Source organism: Macrosteles quadrilineatus, unplaced genomic scaffold (genome assembly GCF_028750875.1).
Source record: "Macrosteles quadrilineatus isolate MER2022 unplaced genomic scaffold, UCM_ALF_1.0 Scaffold_12__1_contigs__length_5162894, whole genome shotgun sequence".
Lineage (NCBI taxonomy): Eukaryota > Metazoa > Arthropoda > Insecta > Hemiptera > Cicadellidae > Macrosteles > Macrosteles quadrilineatus.
In genome coordinates this window covers 2,676,302-2,699,369 of record NW_026542605.1, presented here as the reverse complement: position 1 = coordinate 2,699,369, position 23,068 = coordinate 2,676,302, and the positions used below count along the sequence as shown (strand labels likewise).

The window sequence follows — 23,068 nt, the reverse complement described above, 5'->3', positions numbered from 1 at the left end:
TGACTATATTCGATTAAGTTTTGTATCATCCCTGCTGATTGTGTGAATTGTAAATTTAATTAATAGCTTAAAACACATTCTTTTTTCAAATAACATCTTTTATTCTCCTACAGTTTGATCCTAGGATTATTTTTTTTCAAGAGTGACACATTTTTAAGAGTAACGGCTTAACCGAACATACTATCATATATTCAACTTGATTTATTGCATTTTATTTAATTATCCAAATATCAACAAAAGGTAATATAAATATCTCAGTGAAATCGGGCAATATTGAACAATTTATCATCAATCTAAGATTCAATAATCAGGTAGTTATAATTTCTCAAATTCAGAGTGTCACATCACTACTAAATTTTAAGAAGATTAGCATATTAGAAATAAGTTCAACAAGGTGATTGGAGAAGGACAGTTGACAGATCTCTCCGATCCCACTTACGGACTTCTGAGGTAACTTAATTATACTGGCCTACACACCTAACATCAAATCTTTCACTGTGCAGGCTCTGTGTGATAATGTCCTCATAGGTTCTGCATAAATTAAATTAAATTTATTTAAATCCCACCAGGGGGCAACTTTTTGTGGTTTCACACCTTTATGGAATATTGAATTATATTCTGTATAGGGGATGGTCGAAAACTCGACCAAAAATATGATATGTACAGAATTCTCCGTTTTCCACCCCACACTGTAAATAAAACATGTGATTGAAATTTATTCGATTTGTTTTGATTTTCTGTTTATATTGCGTTGTTATTTCGACACCAGCATAGCAACCCATAAGGTCCATGTTAAGTTTTTAAAATTTTAAAATCATTTTATGTGCTGATTTTTTAGCCTATTTCAATTACAAAGGGATTCTGCACATCTACATGAAAATATATTTCCAACAGTATGTGTAGATTTCTCCTTTGATACACACGAGCTGAGAAAAAAGGTTATAAAGAAACATGCTTGCCTTAATATATAAATTTGCAGAGATATATAAATAAATATATATATATATACTAGCTGACCCGGCGAACTTCGTATCGCCTAAGTTATAGGTTTCCCCTAAGACAGACCGATGGAAAGAAAGTACCGTTACGTTTAATTTTCAAGATGATCTCGTTCGCATCGCTCAATCACGTCCTGGTTGAAGTTCGTTCGCTACGCTCACTCACCTTTGGGTTGGAGCTCGTTCGCTACGCTCACTCACCTTTAGGTTGGGGCTCGTTCGCTGCGCTCACTTGCCTTCAGGTTAGCTTGTTCGCTACGCTAACTCGCCTCCAGGTTGAAGTTCGTTCGCTACGCTCACTCACCTTTGGGTTGGAGCTCGTTCGCTACGCTCACTCACCTTTAGGTTGGAGCTCGTTCGCTGCGCTCACTTGCCTTCAGGTTATATGAACATCATAGAACAGAACCAACTTGTTTAATTGAAACAGCTGTTAAGATTCATTAATTCCATTTCTCATAAGGTTAACATGGGAAACTCCAGAGCCACTGGGGCGGAGCCCTTTTAAGAATTTCGAAACGGGAAATAGTTTACGTCCGATTCGCATACCTACAGAATTTACACACCAAATTTCATAACGATCGGTGAAGTCGTTCCGGAGGAGTTTGCAGACAAACACTGTGACACGAGAATTTTATATATTAGATAGGCTAATATATTTATAATAATATAAGTATATATAAATATCAAATCAATGAATTAATATTTCTTTTTTTTCCTTTACATTATTTTCTGTGTTTCTTGATGAGTAGCTCTGGATCGTTGAAGCAAAGTTAAGTTTTTATCATGTAATACATAGTAAAATACACAAAACATGGTATCTAAAATCTACCACTGTAAAATGGTCCTGTTCAGTTAGCCGTACCAAATTAAGTTGTCACATTAATGTAACAGGATCATTATTTGACAATATCACTTGAACTATAAACCTTTATTTTTTTATACAAACCTTATGTCACCTAATGGGGTAGCAAAACATTACCCTATTTTTAGTGTCCAAGGTAATATATTGAAAAGTTCCTCCGATAGTTTTGATTATGATCATCTCTGAGAAAAACCTAAAATTATAAATTGCACCCATTGCTCAAGATCTTACAAACACTTACTGGAATGACCGTTGTTTTCTAGGGTCCCATTAAGGCTTTTGAAGTTGAAAAACTCTAGAGGCTCAACCACAAAGCGCCCAGCTGTTTCTGCGACTAAGTCTATAGGCGACTGTCTGGTGCCATCAATACATAATCCTGGCCACCCTGTACACAGTGTTATTATTAATTGGTAAGACAAAGTAAACAATCAGATATACTTAATAAATAGTAACAAAAACTGAACCGAAACATTTGCCTTTTTGCCTTAAACATGTTGGTGTTTATATACAACATGTACTGTACTTGTTTGTCCCCATACAAGTTCAAGGCTTTGAAAAATACAATTATCTTGTAAATGTAACAATTTGACACATGCAAGACGAAGGGGCATAAGTACATATGATGAGCCTATGTACCAACTTCCCTTTGTTTTGCAAGTGGCAAATTATTACCTATTTAGGAATGATTTTAATTTTTTAAATAAAAAAATTATCAAATTGCTTATATCCAAAATGCTAAACATACACAACATGTTTCCTTCCATGTTATCCTTATGAAGAGCAAACTAATTATTGTTGTATATTACATTACTATATACTGTACTATAATCCTAACAAAATTTAAAATACGGTATTTATTTAGTTCATGATAGGTTTTTACAAAACACAAATGTGTGTGATTCTACAGCATCAAACCTTATTCACCATATATTCCTTTTACTCATATGTTTGGCATGTGACCTATAAGTAGTAACAATTATTTTTTTAGGAATTTGCTTGCTGGTTTAACAAAGCAAATGGAAACTTGCTTGGTATCTAGGTTTGGTGCAACAATGCAGTTTTTAAAATACCATGGAATGTTGTTAGTAAGATGCAAAGCTATGTGAATACAAACCAGCCACAGGGCTGAGTAAATAAATAACACACCCTTCACACTGTCAAGGGCCAACACATTACGTCACATCAACTTGACAACTTAACTTTGTTGTTTCATACCTTCAGGCTTGTCAGTAGGAGAGTACTTCCAAGCATGACTTAGACCTGAAACAGAAATACATGATGGTTGAAGACTCAAAAATCAAAAGTTAAATGTAGAATGATTTATGTTACCAGCAGTAGGATAATTTCATGCCCACTAGGATACTTTGAGTTCAAGAGTCAAAACCCTGATTCAATAATTATTCATACCATTTCTTTAGTGTTCTATGTCGGACATGTGTATCTCAATTTGCATAGATAAATTGTAGTGTGTAAAAATTTTTATTAGAGGTCGTCCAGTGGTCGAAAGCTCGTCCAAAAATTTTATATTACAATTATTTATATTTTATTTTATTGTTTTCAGACTTATGTATTTTAACCCCACACTGTAAATAAAACATGTGATTGGAATTTCTTCCAATGGTTTTGATTTTCTGTTTATATTTCGTTGTTATTTCGTCCCTAGCATAGCAACCCATAAGGCCCATGTAAATTTTTTAAATTATTTTTTTGCGCTTATTTCGAGCCTACTTTAATTTGTAAAGGGATTCTGCGCATCTACAGGAAAATATCTTTCAAAAAATATGCAAAGATTTCCCTAAGATGTACAACAGCAGGGGCTTGCCTATTAATATATTAATAGCCAAACCTGTTTCTTTAAAACATGAGCTGAGAAAAAAAGTTTTAAAGAAACATGCTTGCCTATTCATATCTATACGGGGTGGCTGAAAAGTAACTTGAACTCCCCTTAACTTTGAGATATTCAAAATCGGTTTGCAGCAACCTTTTTAGATATGAGGGGCTACAATTATGGTAAATTTTGATAATTTTGCCCTTAGGGTTAGCGGGGGTAGCTCAAAATTTTCAAATGACAAGTATAGTCACTATTTTCAGCCACCCTCACGGTTATTTGGATTTGATACGTTTTAGGGCGCCATTTTGTTATTAGTGGGCCGATTTTCGTTTTCTTTATGTCAATTGTTTTGTTTCGTCACGACCTGTAAAATGATACCAAACTCGACTATACTTGCCATTTGAAAATTTTTAAATACCCCCTACCCCCGCCTACCCCTAAGGGCAAAATTATCAAAATTTACCATAATTACTGTAGCCCCTTATTTCTAAGAAGGTTGCCGCAAACTGATTTCAAATATCTCAAATGGTTGAAAAGTTAAGGGGGGTGCAAACTACTTTTCAGCCACCCTGTATATTAATATATTAACAGGCAAGCCCCTGCTCGCGTATATTGCAGGGAAAATCTACGCATATTGTTGGAAAGATATTTTCCTGTAGATGTGCAGAATCCCTTTATAAACTAAAATATAAGCACAAAAAATGAATTTAAAATAATAAAAAATTAACTTGAGCTTATGGTTTGCCTTGCTGGTGAAGAAATAACAACGAAATATAAACAGAAAATCAAACCAAATGGAATAAATTCCAATCACATGTTTTATTTACAGTGTAGGGTGAAAATAGAGTACATTACATATTTTTGGTCGAGTTTTCGACCACTGGACGACCTCTAGTATAGATTTGTAACTCAATCCTGTAACTCAATCCTGTAAAACCTCTAGAACGATTTTTAATAACTTTGTCTCATTCCAGTTATAAAAACCTTTTTTCCCATAACCCCTATATCTTTTAATACAATTACAATTTAATTTGACCGGGAGCGTATAGTAGGCAAGCCAAAGTTTCAAAAGTAATCTTTATTACTGACCCTAGCTATCAACAAATGCTGAGCAAATTACACTGTTGGCCACCACGGGTCAACATTAATTTAAAATATCACATTTTATAATCCTCCCTGTAGCAGCAAACCTATAGGTAGCCTACTTATTATAGTCGACTATGGAAACAGGAGTTTAAGGGGTAAAAATTGGTTTTCCCCTTTTTTGACCCTAAAAACATAAAATTTTGCAATTTCTCTTTTAATAATTTGGTAACAATTTGTAGACCTTAAAACAAGCAATTTAGTATATTGAAGGCATTGAAGCAATGCTATGACCTTTTAAGGAAAACCCCTAAAAAAATGTAAATTTAATATTCTTTATAGCTATTGTTATATAAAATAAACGTTTTTAGTTAGCTTGTTTATGAACATATTTGGATCGAATTTAGAAACTTTATTTATTTTGAATATACCTTTCCTGTAGCAGCAAACCAATGTACTCATATTAAACAAATTTTATTGAAATTTTATCAATCTGACATTTTTAAGGAGATATTTTGGCGAAAAAATATAATGAGGCAAACGGGAATTTGCTTAGTCTGTAGGTTTGTTGCGGTAGGGGTTATTTACGATTAAAAAATATATGAGACGAAAGTGAGGAACAACAAAAAGCATCCTCTGGACCTTTCAAGAGTTTATTCAGCCTATATTGTATAAGTATCACTTGACCCCATTCTGTAGAAGAATCATGCAAATGCTGTCTTCTACACCTTCTTTTATTCAATATACAATAACTACGGGATAGTTGGGATTAAAGTCTTGAATTTACGTGATTGTATATGAAATTTGTGGTTTGTTTTATAACAAAAGAAAATGTTGGTTCTAAAAATAGTTCTGGCATAAAAAATATGTCTTTACTTCTTCCAATTACATTATTTTTAATTGATTAGACAGTATCTCTCTCTAAGTTGAATAGGATTATTATTTGACAATTAAAAATAAACTATTTGTAGAATACACCTGAGTTACTTATTATCTATCTATCTATATATTAATAGGCAAGCATGTTTCTTTAAAACCTTTTTTCTCAGCTCGTGTGAATCGTAGGGAAAATCTACGCATACCGTTGGAAAGCTATTTTCCTGTAGGTGTGCAGAATCCCTTTATAAATTTAAATAGGCTCAAAGATAAGCACAAAAAATGAGTTTACAAATTTGAAAAAATTAACATGGATCTTATGCGTTGCTATGCTGGTTACGAAATAACAACGAAATATAAACAGAAAATCAAAACAAATGGAGGAAACTCCAATCACATGTTTTATTTACAGTGTGGGGTGAAAATAGATAAGTGAGTACATTACATATTTTTGGTCGAGTTTCGACCACTGGACGACCTCTCGTCTATATATTAATAGGCAAGCATGTTTCTTTAAAACCTTTTTTCTCAGCTCGTGTGCATCGTAGGGAAAATCTACGCATACCGTTGGAAAGCTATTTTCCTGTAGGTGTGCAGAATCCCTTTATAAATTTAAATAGGCTCAAAGATAAGCACAAAAAATGAGTTTAAAAATTTGAAAAAATTAACATGGATCTTATGCGTTGCTATGCTGGTTACGAAATAACAACGAAATATAAACAGAAAATCAAAACAAATGAAAGAAACTCCAATCACATGTTTTATTTACAGTGTGGGGTGAAAATAGATAAGTGAGTACATTACATATTTTTGGTCGAGTTTCGACCACTGGACGACCTCTCGTACTTATTTAATACGCAAGCAGGTTTTTTGTGACAATTACTCCTCCGAAACTACTGAACCGATTGACATGTTTTTGGGGTCATTGGAAAGAGCGTAACGTGAAGTTTTGCAGGAAACTTTCTTTTTAGGGAAATAATAAGAGAGTGAGGCCCTGGCGCCCTTTAAAGTTTCGTATTTCTCCATAAGGATAACATAGGAGATAATTTTTATTTACAGAAACATATGTTTGTTACTTGAACATAGTCAAAGTCTACTACATAATAATTGCTGTGTATTATGACTGTTAATGTATACTACATTTCAATCAAGGATTGTATACCTTAAAGTTTACTCATAATGGATCTTACTACTTTATTTTAATTCTGGGAGTAGTAAAATTTAGTTGAGATTAAGTTACCACGATTTAGAAAACTTTACTATAATAATTTATGTATTTAAAATCACAAATCTTTGACATTATTAATCCATTTGAAACAGAACAGCTGATCGACAAATCAAACAAATCATCTACTTCATGTGAATAATGTTGTTACACAAAAATAGGTTACACAACCAATAACTTGATTCTTTTTTACTTGTGGGTGTATTTTGAGTTTGCAGTTATGAAAGCACCAAGCCTTAAGCACTTTAATTAAAGAGCAGCACTGTTCTTACCCAGACCAATTTCAGTCATGAGCAACAATATATTATTTTGTGTTTTAAGTTAGGCTACATCTTTTAATAGGTTACACATATTCATTATGGGAAATTTTGACGAGGGTAATCTTCCTGAAGGTAACTTCAAGACTAAAATCGTAGTATTCATGGAAGTGCGTTTGTGGTTAAAATATTTTTTTTAGTGTTTATTTTTCAAAGTGTTTTCTTCAAGCAGCATTTTATGACCCTCAAAATATGCTACATAGGCCTATTGGTTTGATGTGACAAAAAGCTTTGTTAAATGTGTTTAAAAATTTTTTTTAAATAACTACCCTATTACATACTTGAACACTTATTAATTCACACATACAGCTATAAAATGGCTAGACTGCTTCTCTTCTAAGGATTTATTATTACTGTATTTAATTTTTGACGTTGAGCCAATATATAACACGATGGATTTGTTTTCTAAATTCGTATGTAATTTTGCGGGGCATTGAGCCGCACAGGTTCACTAGTTACTAATAATTGCATTATTTATAACTACACCCTTATCACCTACTGTATTTTCGTCATACTGCGGCAAAAGCAGCTGTTTATAATACATCCGTTGCGGGTCTGTCTGAAGTAGCCGTGGAAGTTTAAGTAGCGATTTTTCCTTGCCTTTTTAGTCCCTACGGTGTAAAAGTCAGCTTGTTGTAAACAGTTGTAAAATTATTTATCGATTGATTTATTAGGTTAGGTTTTAGCTTATTGTTGCATTCTTGTCAATACTTATGTACAGCAGCAGTCTGTGTTACTTTAAACAGTATCACAATTATTGAAATAGACAACATTTTTTAAACACTTACTAAACAGCTGTTGATTAACATTAGCAGAATTAAAAACAAGCTGGAAGTCGTTTTGAGACGTTATCTTTACATGAATAGTATTTTTTTTTTAAATAACTACCCTATTACATACTTGAACACTTATTAATTCACACATACAGCTAGAAAATGGCTAGACTGCTTCTCTTCTAAGGATTTATTATTACTGTATTTAATTTTTGACGTTGAGCCAATATATAACACGATGGATTTGTTTTCTAAATTCGTATGTAATTTTGCGGGGCATTGAGCCGCACAGGTTCACTAGTTACTAATAATTGCATTATTTATAACTACACCCTTATCACCTACTGTATTTTCGTCATACTGCGGCAAAAGCAGCTGTTTATAATACATCCGTTGCGGGTCTGTCTGAAGTAGCCGTGGAAGTTTAAGTAGCGATTTTTCCTTGCCTTTTTAGTCCCTACGGTGTAAAAGTCAGCTTGTTGTAAACAGTTGTAAAATTATTTATCGATTGATTTATTAGGTTAGGTTTTAGCTTATTGTTGCATTCTTGTCAATACTTATGTACAGCAGCAGTCTGTGTTACTTTAAACAGTATCACAATTATTGAAATAGACAACATTTTTTAAACACTTACTAAACAGCTGTTGATTAACATTAGCAGAATTAAAAACAAGCTGGAAGTCGTTTTGAGACGTTATCTTTACATGAATAGTATATTCCATCACTAGGGCGTAAAGGTTAATGATTCACGATCGAGGCGAAGCCGAGGTCGGAAAATGAGCGAGGGTTGAAAAGACGCCTTTTGCCCGTGTGATAAACTATATTTTCCCTCATATTGCACCATTACCTATTTGAACAAAATATGCTGCAAAACTAAAATAGTTTTCATTTAAAAATAACCTCTCAAAACTACGTCTAACTTGTTTTCAATTTAATTTTCTAATTAAAACAAGCACCTTTTTAGTAAGTGATTCATTAGTTTCGTCTATCACGGTTGTGTTAGTGTACATTATACTATCGATACGTGTAACTAATTCGCAACAATAAAATCGATTAAACAATCAATATGTACCGTTGATACATGTGATTGATTAAATCGAAATTTACAGCTGAGTCCATAAGAGCTTATTATTTCTACTCCTTATGGGCTAAACAAGTTTTTTAATCCCTTCGGCCTAGAGAGTAAAAATAATGCTACTTTAGACCCACGAAGCATACATTAAAACGGCTGCTTTTGCTGCCGAAAAAGCACTTTCGTTTCTAACTTGGTTCGTTAAAACTATTGCAATGTGACGAAAAGTAGTCTATGAGTGGTTAAAGTGCTCGAATAACAATAAAAAGGTCGTCGGTTCGATCCTGAGAAATTTTGGCAGCTTTTTGATGGTTCGAAACTGGACCCAGCCAACCTGATTATCGGGCTTTTAATAAATCATCCTGACTGACGGAACACCTGATCTTAGTATAGCTACACATATCATCTCACAACATTCTACATTCATCGTTCACTATATTTGAGTTCAAATACACACCTATACGTCAAACTAATTGGAAATTATTGATTGATTTATTGATAATCCAATCGAAAATATAGTTATCACACGTGGAATGGTCATTCAACCCTCGGTCTTTACGCTGATTTTCCAAAACTTGAACTCCAGTAAAAAAAGAGTCACTTTACGCCCTAGTGATGAAATATACTATTACACTTGTATTTGTACCTTTTTGATTTTGTACTAGTCACATTATATCAAATAAGTGACAGGTGGTTTGTAAAAAAAATAATAAAATAAGTAATAGGCCTATTAAAGAAAAAGTTATAACCATAATTATTAAAATTAAACAAATGCCCACTCAATAAGAAGCATTCTCCAGTACCCATATTTTGAAGTTTTTATCAATTATGGAGTACCATAGATTTAAATTATGAAGGAAGTCTATTGTAAATTCTATGAATTGTGGGGATAAAAGAAATAGTTTAAGTTTGCGTTACACACTGGTTTATGATGTTCTATGTCTTATGTTACGAGACACAATAATAGTGGGCAGACCTTGATAAATGCATCAATGTAACCTTAAACAATTACCTTTCAGAAATCTTAGCTCAAATAAAATATACTTTCCTAAGGTCCAATACAATTTTGTACACTACACACATTTGAGTGTACTCAACACTTTAATTTGTTTAAAATTTGTATTGTGAATTTTAAATTTGGCAATAGCAAATGTATAAATGTTATTATCATCATTAAGAAAGTACCTATCCCACATTCAGTTTTTGTCTATTCATACTATTATTTTCCAAAGTCTTTTGGACGGAAAAAACGATTGTTGAAATCTAATAGTTGACGTTTCCGCATGATAGTGACACATGATATAGCTATTATTGTAAACAAAGTGGCCTAAGTGGATATAGTTGTGACGTGCGAGGCCTTCCAACTGTTAGTTGGTCTGGGTAAGTTACTGTTCTTCATGCAAGACTCATAATCGCTTTAGCTTCTTAACTGACACGGCAATCTGTTTCTTCCGGAAAAGAAGCAGAACCGGTTGAAGTTAAAAGCTTTAAGTTAAGGATACACTGCAGTTAAGTTATGTAATTGATAAACGGATGTTTCCTAAACCAATGTGTATTAATAATTACCAAATTTATCGTGTTGCAGAAACCATTTTATTTTAACGATTCCAGTAATTTGGGTTCATAAAAAATAAATGATATATGCTTTAATTTAACATGCTCCTTTCTCAAGTGAAAATCTTGAGGGTTTTACTTCCCATTAAAACGTAGGAACAAGAGTAGATTGATCCATTTAGCTAGACAAAAGTAAGCAGCATAATATTGTAATCAAACAAACAGTAAGTTCATATTTTATGTGTTGCCAAACTAGTGTTACATTATATTTTTATAATTTGTTGAGTCTTGTTAAGTGTAAGTGTAAATCGTGCATTGTCTACATTTCATACTTGAATAGTGAGCAAAAAAGAGTTATAGGCTATTGTAAATGTCAACAACGCTCCAATACATTTATTTTTATTTTTACAAAATGGCATGGAAGTAAATTGCTAAATTTTATGTTTTTAGCGTCAAAAATGGGATATCTTATTTTTACACATAAAACCTCGTACCCATAGTCCGATCATGCTGGTTCCTGAACTCGTTCAAATAAACTTAGGTTTACACATTTTTATTAAAATGGTATCAAATCAGACCATTTTTATGGAAGTTATCGTTTATATGGTGTTTTATTAAATGGGTGGTGTTTTCGGCCTCTGGGCAAAAAAAAAATAATTCTGTCCTGGGTTTACGTATTTCCATTACAATTACGGCTAGGCAATAGCTTATTCCCTATATGGGAAAATCGCAACAAAAGGCCAAAGGGGCAATGCTCTAAATTAAATTATTTCTACAATAACAGTTTGTCACTGCGCTAGATTATAAACATTAAAATTACACCTCAATCTTGTTTGGTTAAGTAGGATGGCTGAAAAAGGGATGTTACAGAAAAAAAAACTCTTATTGTATTAATTATTGGGGTACAAATAGATGGATTATACTCGATCATTGTATGTAAGAAGTTAATAAAATATTATTAAAAGTTATAATTTTAAAACGGTTTCGTCAGAGTTGAAAGTTGAATGATTGCAAAGAAGCTAATCTCAGCGGAAATCTGTTGACTTGCCTCTTAAAAATATCAATGGCCAATGAATTATTTCTCCTGTTAACTTTGAATACAGTATTAGGGTTCTTACAAAATTATTTTTTGTTTGTATTAAATACACAATAAATATGTGTATATGTGTGTGTGTGTCCATGATTGCACAATGAAAATCATTCGACAGTTACATTTTGTATAAGTCAGTAAATTTATATCAAAACCATACTTATTGACATTTATTTAAAAATCAAACAAACTTTTTTTACATGGAGAATACCAGTTGCGCATTGATTCATATTGCTAATAAGGTTGTAAAAACTGTTCAAAAATATAGTCTATAATTAAATTGGTTAGGCAAGAAAATTTGAGAGCATTATTGTTGCAATGTACAATGATAACTTGTCACACAATATTTGTCTTATCTCGTCTCGGGGAAATTCCTGACTAGTCAATGTCTAGTTCTAATATAACAATTTTAAAATGAATGCTATTAAATTTCATTATTGATTCCTACAGTAAAATGACGCATATTTGTTTTTTATCCAAACAAAGTGCGTTTAGAATCTATTTTTGTCATTTTCGTTGGCTCGTAAAAAGAAACATCTCTCCAGAATCCGTATTGTTTCGCTCCTCAGTCATAATTCAAAAGTGTTACAACACGAAGGTTTGTTGTTTAGATTTCTTGTTTGTTTCTAGATATCTTAGAAACGTCCAGTCTGTTTGTTGGTTTGTTTATCAAACAGATCCAGTTTTATCAAACCCGACGATGAGTGTCAAAATCTAGTATATACAGGGTGATTGATATTGTGTGCCAGTTATTTAATCCGAAAGTTATAAGAGATATAACAAAATGTTAAATTGTAACTGCCTTGGATTTTTTATAAAAAAAAATTGGTCAAGTTTAAAAAAATATTTTAGCCGCTATTTTTCCAAAATGGCCGCTAACTTCGATTTTTCTTATTTTTTATGATTGTTTCAGAAAGTAAATAAATGCAATTTAAAAACGTTTTTATTCTTTGCATTTTTTCTCTGAAGCTACTCGTTTAGGAATGACAGTATGTTACAACTAAGAAAAAATTACTTGAGGTGTACATTCTGTATCATGTAGCTAAATGAGTACGTTTAGAGCGAAAATGCAAATAGTAAAAAAGTCTTACAATTGCATCTAGAATTTGAAAAGACATACACAGTATACACATAACATACACAGTTTTCCTATTTTAAAATATCCATGCCATTTTGGAAAATGGTGGTCATTTTTGAAACAAATAAATAGCCTAAATATTTGTTACTCATTTTTCTTAATACTTGTGAGTTCAGCTTTAATTTTATATGCGACATGTCAAAGTTATAAAAACTAAATATTTTTTCAATGATTTATTTTTGTTGTGTTGGTAGCCTTGTAAATAAAAAAATAAATGTAAACATATGTGAAATGGCGTATCATTTTGAAGGTCTTGCAAAAACATACAACTTTTAAATTTAAACCCACCGTCTATTTTTGGTAGTTTTCTAGTAATTAACCAAAAACTCCAATTGCCCATATAAAACCCATGTTAAACGTGCAGTACCATGGGAATAGTGTATCTGCATCCACTAATCTCCAGTAATGCACGTTTAACATGGGTTTTATATGGGCAATTGGAGTTTTTGGTTAATTACTAGAAAACTACCAAAGATAGACGGTGAGTTTAAACATAAAAGTTGTTTGTTTTTGCAAGACCTTCAAAATTATACGCCATTTCACATATGTTTCCTTTTAATTTTATTATTTACAAGGCTACCAACATAAAAAAATATAAAATCATTGAAAAAAATATTTAATTTTTAAAACTTTGACATGATGCTTGTAAAATTAAAGCTGAACTCACAAGGATTAAGAATTTTCAAACAGAACGAATATAGGTTTAGTGGTTTTCAAGATACAGGGTATTCTGTAAATATCAATATTTTCCATACAAATGACGGCCATTTTGAAACGGATAAAGATGAAAGAGTTCTGTTTTCACTCAATTGTTTGTCTAGTCTAGAGCTTTAAAATGATGCATAACATGACATATGTTTACATTTGAAAACTCTCAGATTCGAACCCATGACCCTCAGTTTCTCGAACACTGTATTTTAAAAATGTTTAAAATATGTTTACGTTGTTCCTTGAGTATGAATTAGTGGGGAACGGTTTTGTGTCATCTCTGTATGTCAAGCCGTTCATCTGCAATCTGTTTAGGACAGCTTAGAAGACTCACCCTGTATATTTAAAAAAATTCTCTTGGAAATAGCAAAAGTGATATAAACCAAATAACCCTCAAGCCACATAAGTATGAGCCCTTTTGAAATTATCATTACGAATGGGTAACCTACAATCTACAATTGCATTTCGCTTTAACGAAGTCTTATTCAAGGAACGGTCAAATTTAAAGGCAGTAAAAATAAGAGAAAAATTCCATAAACCTAAAAAAAATTAGCACAACCGGGGAATTTGGTACAGATGTTGGGTGTACCTTCCTTTTGAACATACTAAAAGTCCCCTAAAATTGAAGCTGTGCTACGGCCGCCATATTGGAAAATGGCGGCATATTTCTGTATTTTTCGCTATAGTGACTTTATTATTAGAGATACAGGAAAAAGCTAAATATACAAAATGTAGGTCATCTAAAAATACACATTTTTGTATTTACCATCTTTCTCTAAACCCAACGGTTTTTGAGTTATTTGTTATTAAGTATATTTAGTTTTTTTCTATTTATAAAAAATAGGTGAAACACATGGAAATTGACCGTTACTTTCAAGGATTATGATAATTTATCCTATTTAGTTAAATAGTGTGATACTATAAAATCTAAAAATTTAAGCTTATTTTATGAGTAAAACAACTCCGCCACAGCAAACCTGCACACTCAGCAAATCTCCATTTGATTAAATGTTTTATTAATTGTATTTAAATAAAATTTAAAACAGGTACCTAGGTTTGCTGCTTGCTACAGGTAGGTTATTATAGTGTGTTTTTTTAGTAAAATATCAATAACTTAGTATAAACTAATTAATTTTCCAAGTTTGATCATAATAAATCTATAAACAAACAAACTGCAACAGTTAACTAATTCATAATAATAGCATGGTATCTTAAGATTTACAATTTACAAATTTAAATATACAAATTTTGGTTTTGTTTACTAAAAATATGGCGATTATTCGTCACTTTTCGAATACTATAACCGAAGGGGTTTTCAAAAGGAGATGAAGCAAGTAATTTAAGTACTGTAATATTAACTCGTACCAAGTATCGGAAATATTGTATGCAGTGAGGAAATCAACCATATTTTGTAAACTACGCAATCGTCATATTAATATTTTATACTCATTTTTACCCATTTAATAAATTAACATTTTAATATTTTGATGACACTAGCACTATCACTCTGATATCAACTAAGTGGGATGAATAATTGTCGTAAACCTTGAAAGTAACCGCCGATTGCGATGGGTTTCACCGATTTTTGATAAATAAAACTAACTATACTATACCATACTTAATTAGTCACCAACATGAACTAGACACGAAAAACGCCCTTCCAAATTTACAATGGGATGTCAAGTATAGTTAGTTAGTGTGGTGGTGCTATCAAAATAATGCTAAAATGTTAACTATTAAATGGGTAAAAAATGAAGATAAAACATTAATATGACTATTGCGTACTTTTACAAAATATGGTAGATTACCTTTCTGCATAAAATATTTTCGGTGCTTGGTACGAATTAATATTACTTAAATAACAGGCTCCATCTCCTTTTGAAAACCCATTTGGTTAAATTCTAATCGTGACGAATAATCGGCATCTTTTTAGTAAACACAACCAAAATTTGTATATTCAAATTTGTTTATTGTAAATTTAAAACTCCCATGCTACTCTTATGAATTAGTTAACTGTTGCAGTTTGTTTGTTTATAGATATATTTTGATCAAACATTGAAAATTAGTAATTTTATAGTAAGGTATTGATATTTTACTTAAAAAACATACTATAATAACCTACCTGTAGCAGCAAACCTAGGTACCTGTTGAACCTAATTTTATTTATATACATTTTTTAATAAAACATCCAATCAAATGGAAATTTGCTGAGTGTGCAGGTTTGCTGTGGCGGAGTTGTTTTACTCATAAAATAAGCTTAAATTTTTAGATTTTATAGTATCACACTATTTAATTAAATAGGATAAATTATCATAATCCTTGAAAGTAACGGTCAATTTCCATGTGTTTCACCTATTTTTTATAAATAGAAAAAACTAAATATACTTAATAACAAATAACTCAAAAACCGTTGGGTTTAGAGAAAGATGGTAAATACAAAAAATGTGTATTTTTAGATGACCTACATTTTGTATATTTAGCTTTTTCCTGTATCTCTAATAATAAAGTCACTATAGCGAAAAATACAGAAATATGCCGCCATTTTCCAATATGGCGGCCGTAGCACAGCTTCAATTTTAGGGGACTTTTAGTATGTTCAAAAGGAAGGTACACCCAACATCTGTACCAAATTCCCCGGTTGTGCTAATTTTTTTGGGGTCAAAACATATTTTTACTGTACTATTAGTTTAGATTCAGGATTCACTGACTTTGTGTAAACAGCTCTTGTGAAAGAGATCATCACCGTATGCAAACTTGTACTCACTGATTAGATGATGGCTGTAAATTCGTTTACAAAGACCATACTTTTCCTTTTAATTTTTGTTTTTTAATTTTAAGGTACGTTTTAGGTCAAGCAAATGCAGATAGCCCCTAATAATCCGGAACTCATTTATACAGGAGACCTCTATTTTAAAATTAATTATTAACGTTAAAACTTGTATTTGTAATTTGAATAATCTGGCTGGATAGTTCTGTCCAGATATTCTATCAAATACATCTGGTTTCTTCAAACATTGAGACTGATAAGTCTAACTCCTTTGACATAAATAAACAACTAGCCTAAGTGCAAAATAACACTGCTATATTTGTAATCAATCACCTTTTTTATCATTGTTCTGAGAAGTTTTACCGCCTGAACGTCACTTCGAACCAATTGGCCTGAAGTGAATCCAATCTAAGTTAAGCATTCTTATTTCCTGGCCCAAATTGGACTTAAAGGAAAGTTTTGATACTAAAATATTCTTATAATATGATTTATACTTCCTAAGCTGTTGTGACTTCAAAACATGTTTGTGAATAGTTTCCTGTAATTAACTAAATTTTTACATGTTTAAAAGTATAAACTTAACTTAATAGGATTAAGCATACTAATAAAAACTTGAGGTTGAAAACTCGTCCAGTGGTTGAAAACTCTACAAAAAATATGTAATTTACAGACTTCTCTATTTTCAACCCACGCTGTAAATAAAACATTTGATTGGAATTTCTTCCATTTGTTTAGATTTTCTGTGTATATTTCGTTGTTATTTCATCACCGCATGGCAAACCATAAGGCCATGTTATTTTTTTTCATTTTAAACTAATTTGTTTTTTGTGCTTATTTTTGAGCTTATTTTAATTTATAAAGGGATTTTGCACAGGAAAATATCTTTTTAATGTATGCGTAGATTTTCCCTGCAACGAGAAGCATGCTGTCTATTAATTTATAGATATAAATAAACATATATTGGCATGAAAGATATGGGCAAGGAAAAAATAAACCAAATCTTGAACTAATACATTAACCTAAAATGTGCAAGTAAGAATACATTTATCCTCTGTCTTCATATTTTGTCTTGCAGAAGCTACTCTTATCACAGACACAACTGCAATTGATTGCAATATTTTTATGTTTCAAATATTTAGTTCTTAATTTTTACTGCGTACAAATAATATGAACCATGTATAGTATAATCCTAAAACAGTTTTAATGTTTTTGAAGAAAGAAGCCCAATGAGAGCCCTTGAATCAGCTGTTACTTAATTTTGTTTGATAATTTAGCAACAATAACTTTCAATTTATACCGTAGGTTCTCTGGAATGGTGTATTTAACTTTGAACTAAATATCATATGCTTCTCGTTATTTTGTCTTGTGATGAAAAATTGCGTTTGCACTTAATACTCAATAATTTAACTGATAATAAGAAACGATTCGGCTCACTTAATACTCAGTGCACTTTATACTTGGATGAAAGCTCTCAATCCATAAACATTTTTCAGCTAAAAAAATGATCTCCAGATTGCAAATACTTATTTTTGGCACTTATTGAGAAAACATTATTAATAACCGCCTACCGGTAATTATTACACATTGAGAAGGTAGAGAATATCATAAGAGAAGCAAATACGTTATGAGTTATACAAGGGATTAAAAAATATTTGTATTTTTTAAAACTGCATTGTTGATATTGCTATTAGCGTAAGCAAAATATTCTTATAGCAAATACATAATTAGAGTACAGCAAACCACTAATTCGTTTATAGACAAACATCTACATTGAACATTGAGCATTGAATTGTTTTTTTTTAACATTGTGTTTTGAATTGAGTTGTTGTAGGAAACATTGATTGTTTCCTAACGTCGGTGTCAAATCGTAAAAAAGTAAAACATCCAAATTACATAGTTTCTTAGTAGCCTACCACTAAAGGTAAAAAAAGACTGACGTAAAATAAAAATCAATACTTCTTTTAAAACATAATCAGTTGACAAACCATTTTGGGACCTTAGACAACAAATAAAACAGTTCAGATATCGTAACCATAAACCACAAAACCTTGTATCAGTGAAAGAGTTATCAATGTCTGCAATCATAAGGTCTTAAGGTTAACATCGGGAAAACTGACCCAGCTATCAGTAATTATTTCGTTTACAGATTGCCAACATAGTCATAAATCCAATGACCAATATTAGTCACAGTGGTTTCTATTGATGGGATAATGAGGTCGGTCATTTAACTAGTGATATTTAACCAATGAGTGACACATTTAATACACTTTGTACAAGATCATTGACAAATTAATAGGCTATCGTTCATAAACAGTTGCAAGCATCAAAGGTCGGATTTTGTCATACAAATCCCACTTTCTTTTTTATCGACTTTTGAAATTATGTAATCTGAGTAATACTTTTTACTGAGAATTATTATTGTTTCTAGACAACCCCTGTCAATACTCGGAAGATTCAGGTATCTGCACTTCGCATAGTAGCGTCTTATTGTCAGCACTCTGCATACCAGACAGTGCGTCAACTTCTCATACTTACAATCACACCTCCCTGCTACCCTGTAAGAAACGGAGACTTGGCTAATCTCACGAGTATCGCTTTATCTCGTATTGTCTCGTATTATATCTAGCTATATCAAGGTATGATAATGTTGGGGAGGGTTTCAGATTTTTCTGAAAAAGAATTAATCGAATTTCCAAACGAAATAATTAATTCGTGACCACTCTCCGATCGCCGATCCGATCATGGCGGACTCTTTGTATTCACGCTAAAATTCAATTCGGCTAAAAAACAAACTTAGAAAATTATTGCTATACGAGATAAGCAAATAGCTGAATGCGTTTCGGTGTCTAATGACTGAATGATTCATGTGGATTGCTGTTCTTACAGTTAAATCGTCAAGGGGCTTAGCAAACGTTCTTCGGACATTGAAACTTGACAGAAACGCATTTGTGTGTTCCTTGTTGCAGCAAACCTATGCACTTGTTGGGCTCTTGATATTTATTTTTTTAGGCCCCGGGACTAACACGTGTAGTAGTGTACCTAGTTTGCTGTATTTGTTTGATTGAACTGAGTTATTTTTGGTATCAGTGTAATTTATAACTGGCAGTACTAATACTGGATATACTTGGCAGTTACTAGTATGCCAAAGTATATTCAAAAACTGTATCCAGTTAGATTCCGGGAAACTGCTGAACTCTTCTTTTTTGTACACGTGTTGACAATGATAATTCCAACAAGTATACACATTATATTCAGAAACAGACACAGAATTTATCACGAAAGTATATTTCGCTAAATAATATTTTTGGAAACAGCGGACGAAAATTTTTAAGCTAAGGAAAGTCGTGACTTCGTAAGTATTAAAAAATTATAAGTCTTAAGTTCGATTTTTGTAAAGTATCTAAACTGAGTAAAACACGTCTGACACTGGTCTAAGGCTTATTCGGAGACCTAGACTAATTATTGAGTAACTAATTCAAGTATCAATAGATGTTGATTTCTGCTCTATGTGCGGGTAATTTTGGCATTGGCCATCGAGGTTTCGATGCCAAATTCGAGTTGGCAGCCCCCCTCGAACCAGAACTACGAGGGCTATTGTTTTTGAACCGGGCTTCATAAGAGTACATTGGAAATGTATTCGCATAATGATTATGAAGTTCCAATAAAATACTCACAAATATCAGCAAACGAGATAAAAACAGTTCTTTCAGTCTTTAGGTTAGATAAATGTTTCACGCTTCAAAAGTGAAAACTTTTGTTTCATGATTTGTTTCATTGTTATGGGTAGATAATGCTGGGTTAGATAGGGCTACGTTAGATTCAGATGCCTACGATATTAACCAGATTTGCTCGGAGGCTGTCACAGGACCCACGACGGAAATCTGTCAGCATAATATGATCATGACCTCTTGCGTTGGCAGCTTTTTTCTAAAACAGGCTTATCGTCTTCTATCTAATTGAGCATCATAAAACGACTATAAATGATCAGTTTCCTTATGTTTCGTACGTTTATCTGTATGTAAAACTTTCAAAAATACAAAAGATTCACCTCGTAAACGTTTTTTACACATATATTTGAAATATCTCTATGGGTTTCTTTGATGGTAAATCGGAACGGCTACGAAACTTTCATTACTAACTGACTCATTAAAACGTGTTCGCCAAACTATCCCCGTTTATGTACAACTTCTAGCTTGCCTTGTAATTAAGAAATTATGTCATTTTAGGTTTTCATGTTAAAATATTTCTCCTTCCAACAATATTTTGTACAGAAAGTTCATTTTTATTAAGTGAAATAAACGTGCTGTGTGTTTATCTAATATATAAAATTCTCGTGTCACAGTGTTTGTCTGCAAACTCCTCCGGAACGACTTCACCGATCGTTATGAAATTTGGTGTGTAAATTCTATAGGTATGCGAATCGGACGTTAACTATTTCCCGTTTCGAATTTCTTAAAAGGGCTCCGCCCCAGTGGCTCTGGAGTTTCCCATGTTAACCTTATGAGAAATGGAATTAATGAATCTTAACAGCTGTTTCAATTAAACAAGTTGGTTCTGCTCTATGATGTTCAATAGCATTAAAGTTACAAGGATTACCAACAGGGTGCAGCACTATTATTTCTTTTACATTTATGACAACAGCTAGTTTGCAACCAGAAGGTGAGTGAGCGTAGCGAACGAACCTGGAGGCGAATTAGCGTAGCGAACGAGCTAACCTGAAGGCAAGTGAGCGCAGCGAACGAGCTCTAACCTAAAGGTGAGTGAGCGTAGCGAACGAGCTCCAACCCAAAGGTGAGTGAGCGTAGCGAACGAACTTCAACCTGGAGGCGAGTTAGCGTAGCGAACGAGCTAACCTGAAGGCAAGTGAGCGCAGCGAACGAGCTCCAACCTAAAGGTGAGTGAGCGTAGCGAACGAGCTCCAACCCAAAGGTGAGTGAGCGTAGCGAACGAACTTCACCCTGGAGGCGAGTTAGCGTAGCGAACGAGCTAACCTGAAGGCAAGTGAGCGCAGCGAACGAGCTCCAACCTAAAGGTGAGTGAGCGTAGCGAACGAGCTCCAACCCAAAGGTGAGTGAGCGTAGCGAACGAACTTCAACCAGGACGTGATTGAGCGATGCGAACGAGATCATCTTGAAAATTAAACGTAACGGTACTTAAATTATAAATAGTCAAAGGCAAGACAACGTCTGCCGGGTCGGTCTGTCTTAGGGGAAACCTATAACTTAGGCGATACGAAGTTCGCCGGGTCAGCTAGTAACCAAATAAATCTATGTAGGCTATACTAATTGCAACCTAAGTGAATGGTTATCAAGTGTACTTTTGTTGATAGGTAACTAAAATTGTTGACTAAAGTATTGAACTTTTTAGCATTATAGGTATTTGGTCTACTCCTATTTTTTTTTCCAAAACGAACCGTAAACAACTAATGAACACATTTCCCTAAACTTAACCTATTTAGTAGACCGATTTCATGGCTGCTGCTATCAACATTTTATCACACGTAAAAATAAAACATTTAAAATACGCGAATTTAATTACATAAAATGGTATGTAAAAGAGAAATAAATAAATAAAATACCAAGTTATTCATAGGAAATAATACAAAATCTTTTTCATTCCAGACCTAACTTTGAAACAAAAATATGACGAAACGTCATAATCATTAACGAATTGACCTATTGGAAAGTAAACTATTACCGCAGTCCACAAATATCAATATGCGAAAACTGCTCAATACTTTTGATTTCAAAGTCCCTAGAAGCCAAACCTCCAATCCTAAATATTCCCCAATTCCTAAATAATCCAAACCGCCATGCCACAAAGTTTCAGAGGTGTTTGTAAATATTAGTTTTGTAAAAACTGTATATAGTAATTAAATTGACGCAATCTATTCTATAATGTTGGTCAAAGATGAAGACAGTAAGTATTCAAGTAATCCGGAATCCTAATGTTGGTAGTAACTGTCAACTTATGTTAACTGTTAACATTTTAAGAGGTTTATTAGCTAGCTATACAATATTTTGTAAATAAAATACATTGTTTGCATAATGTATGGATTGAAAATCAAGAAAGATTTTTATTAAATCTGTATGTGTTTTTGTCATTCAAAACGTCAACCAGATCTACCTGTCATGCTTACGGTAACTTATCAAACAAAGGTAATATTTAGTACTTTTGGTTTACTTATTTGCTATTAACTCAAATGGATGAAAAAAGAAAACAATTTTACCTAAACATCTACGTATGATCTAAATAGCATTAACATTTTACCTAAAATAAAACCAGTGTGAACATAATTGTTATGACTTCCTTGCTTACAACACATAAAAATAAACTTGCTACGGTAAATAAATATTAGGTTTTTAAACAAAAAATCGTCACTATATCTACACTTTTTAATGAATAAAATCATAAAATATTATACTAAGTATCTGTAATTTAATCTGAGAACTATTCAGCTCAGATGCGTTGTTCAGTGATTTACGTTTGAAAACTTATAGAGTGGCGTAAAAAGTCACCCCTATTGTGAATTTTAAGCTAAAGTTAACACCTTGACCTAAACATGTGAATTTATCGGCTTACAGTGGTAAAATCGTGTTCAAGCAATAGTTTAAAGAGACCGGTTTCATTTTAAACATATTTTAACTTAACTTAATTGAACGTAAGTTGGTTCCGTTGTAACTGACCTGCGATAAGTACAAGTTGAATCACCGACAGCATCGCTGGCAACTGACTGACCATTGCTCTCCCTCCCCTCCCCCGGCAACCTCCCCC

The 23,068-nt window shown here is 32.6% G+C and overlaps 1 protein-coding gene across 1 annotated transcript in view; it reads right to left on the bottom strand.

The window, feature by feature from the left end:
- LOC129004876 (carbonic anhydrase-like) overlaps nucleotides 1-23,068 on the bottom strand; it is a 40,534-nt gene extending 17,466 nt beyond the window's left edge. Inside the window, exons 1-3 of the mRNA XM_054433570.1 lie at nucleotides 22,981-23,068; nucleotides 3,076-3,120; nucleotides 2,102-2,245 (exon numbers count right to left, since the gene is read on the bottom strand). Coding sequence (XP_054289545.1) covers nucleotides 2,102-2,245; nucleotides 3,076-3,120; nucleotides 22,981-23,035 — 244 coding nt within the window. The 5' untranslated portion in view covers nucleotides 23,036-23,068. The remainder of the gene's footprint in view (nucleotides 1-2,101; nucleotides 2,246-3,075; nucleotides 3,121-22,980) is intronic.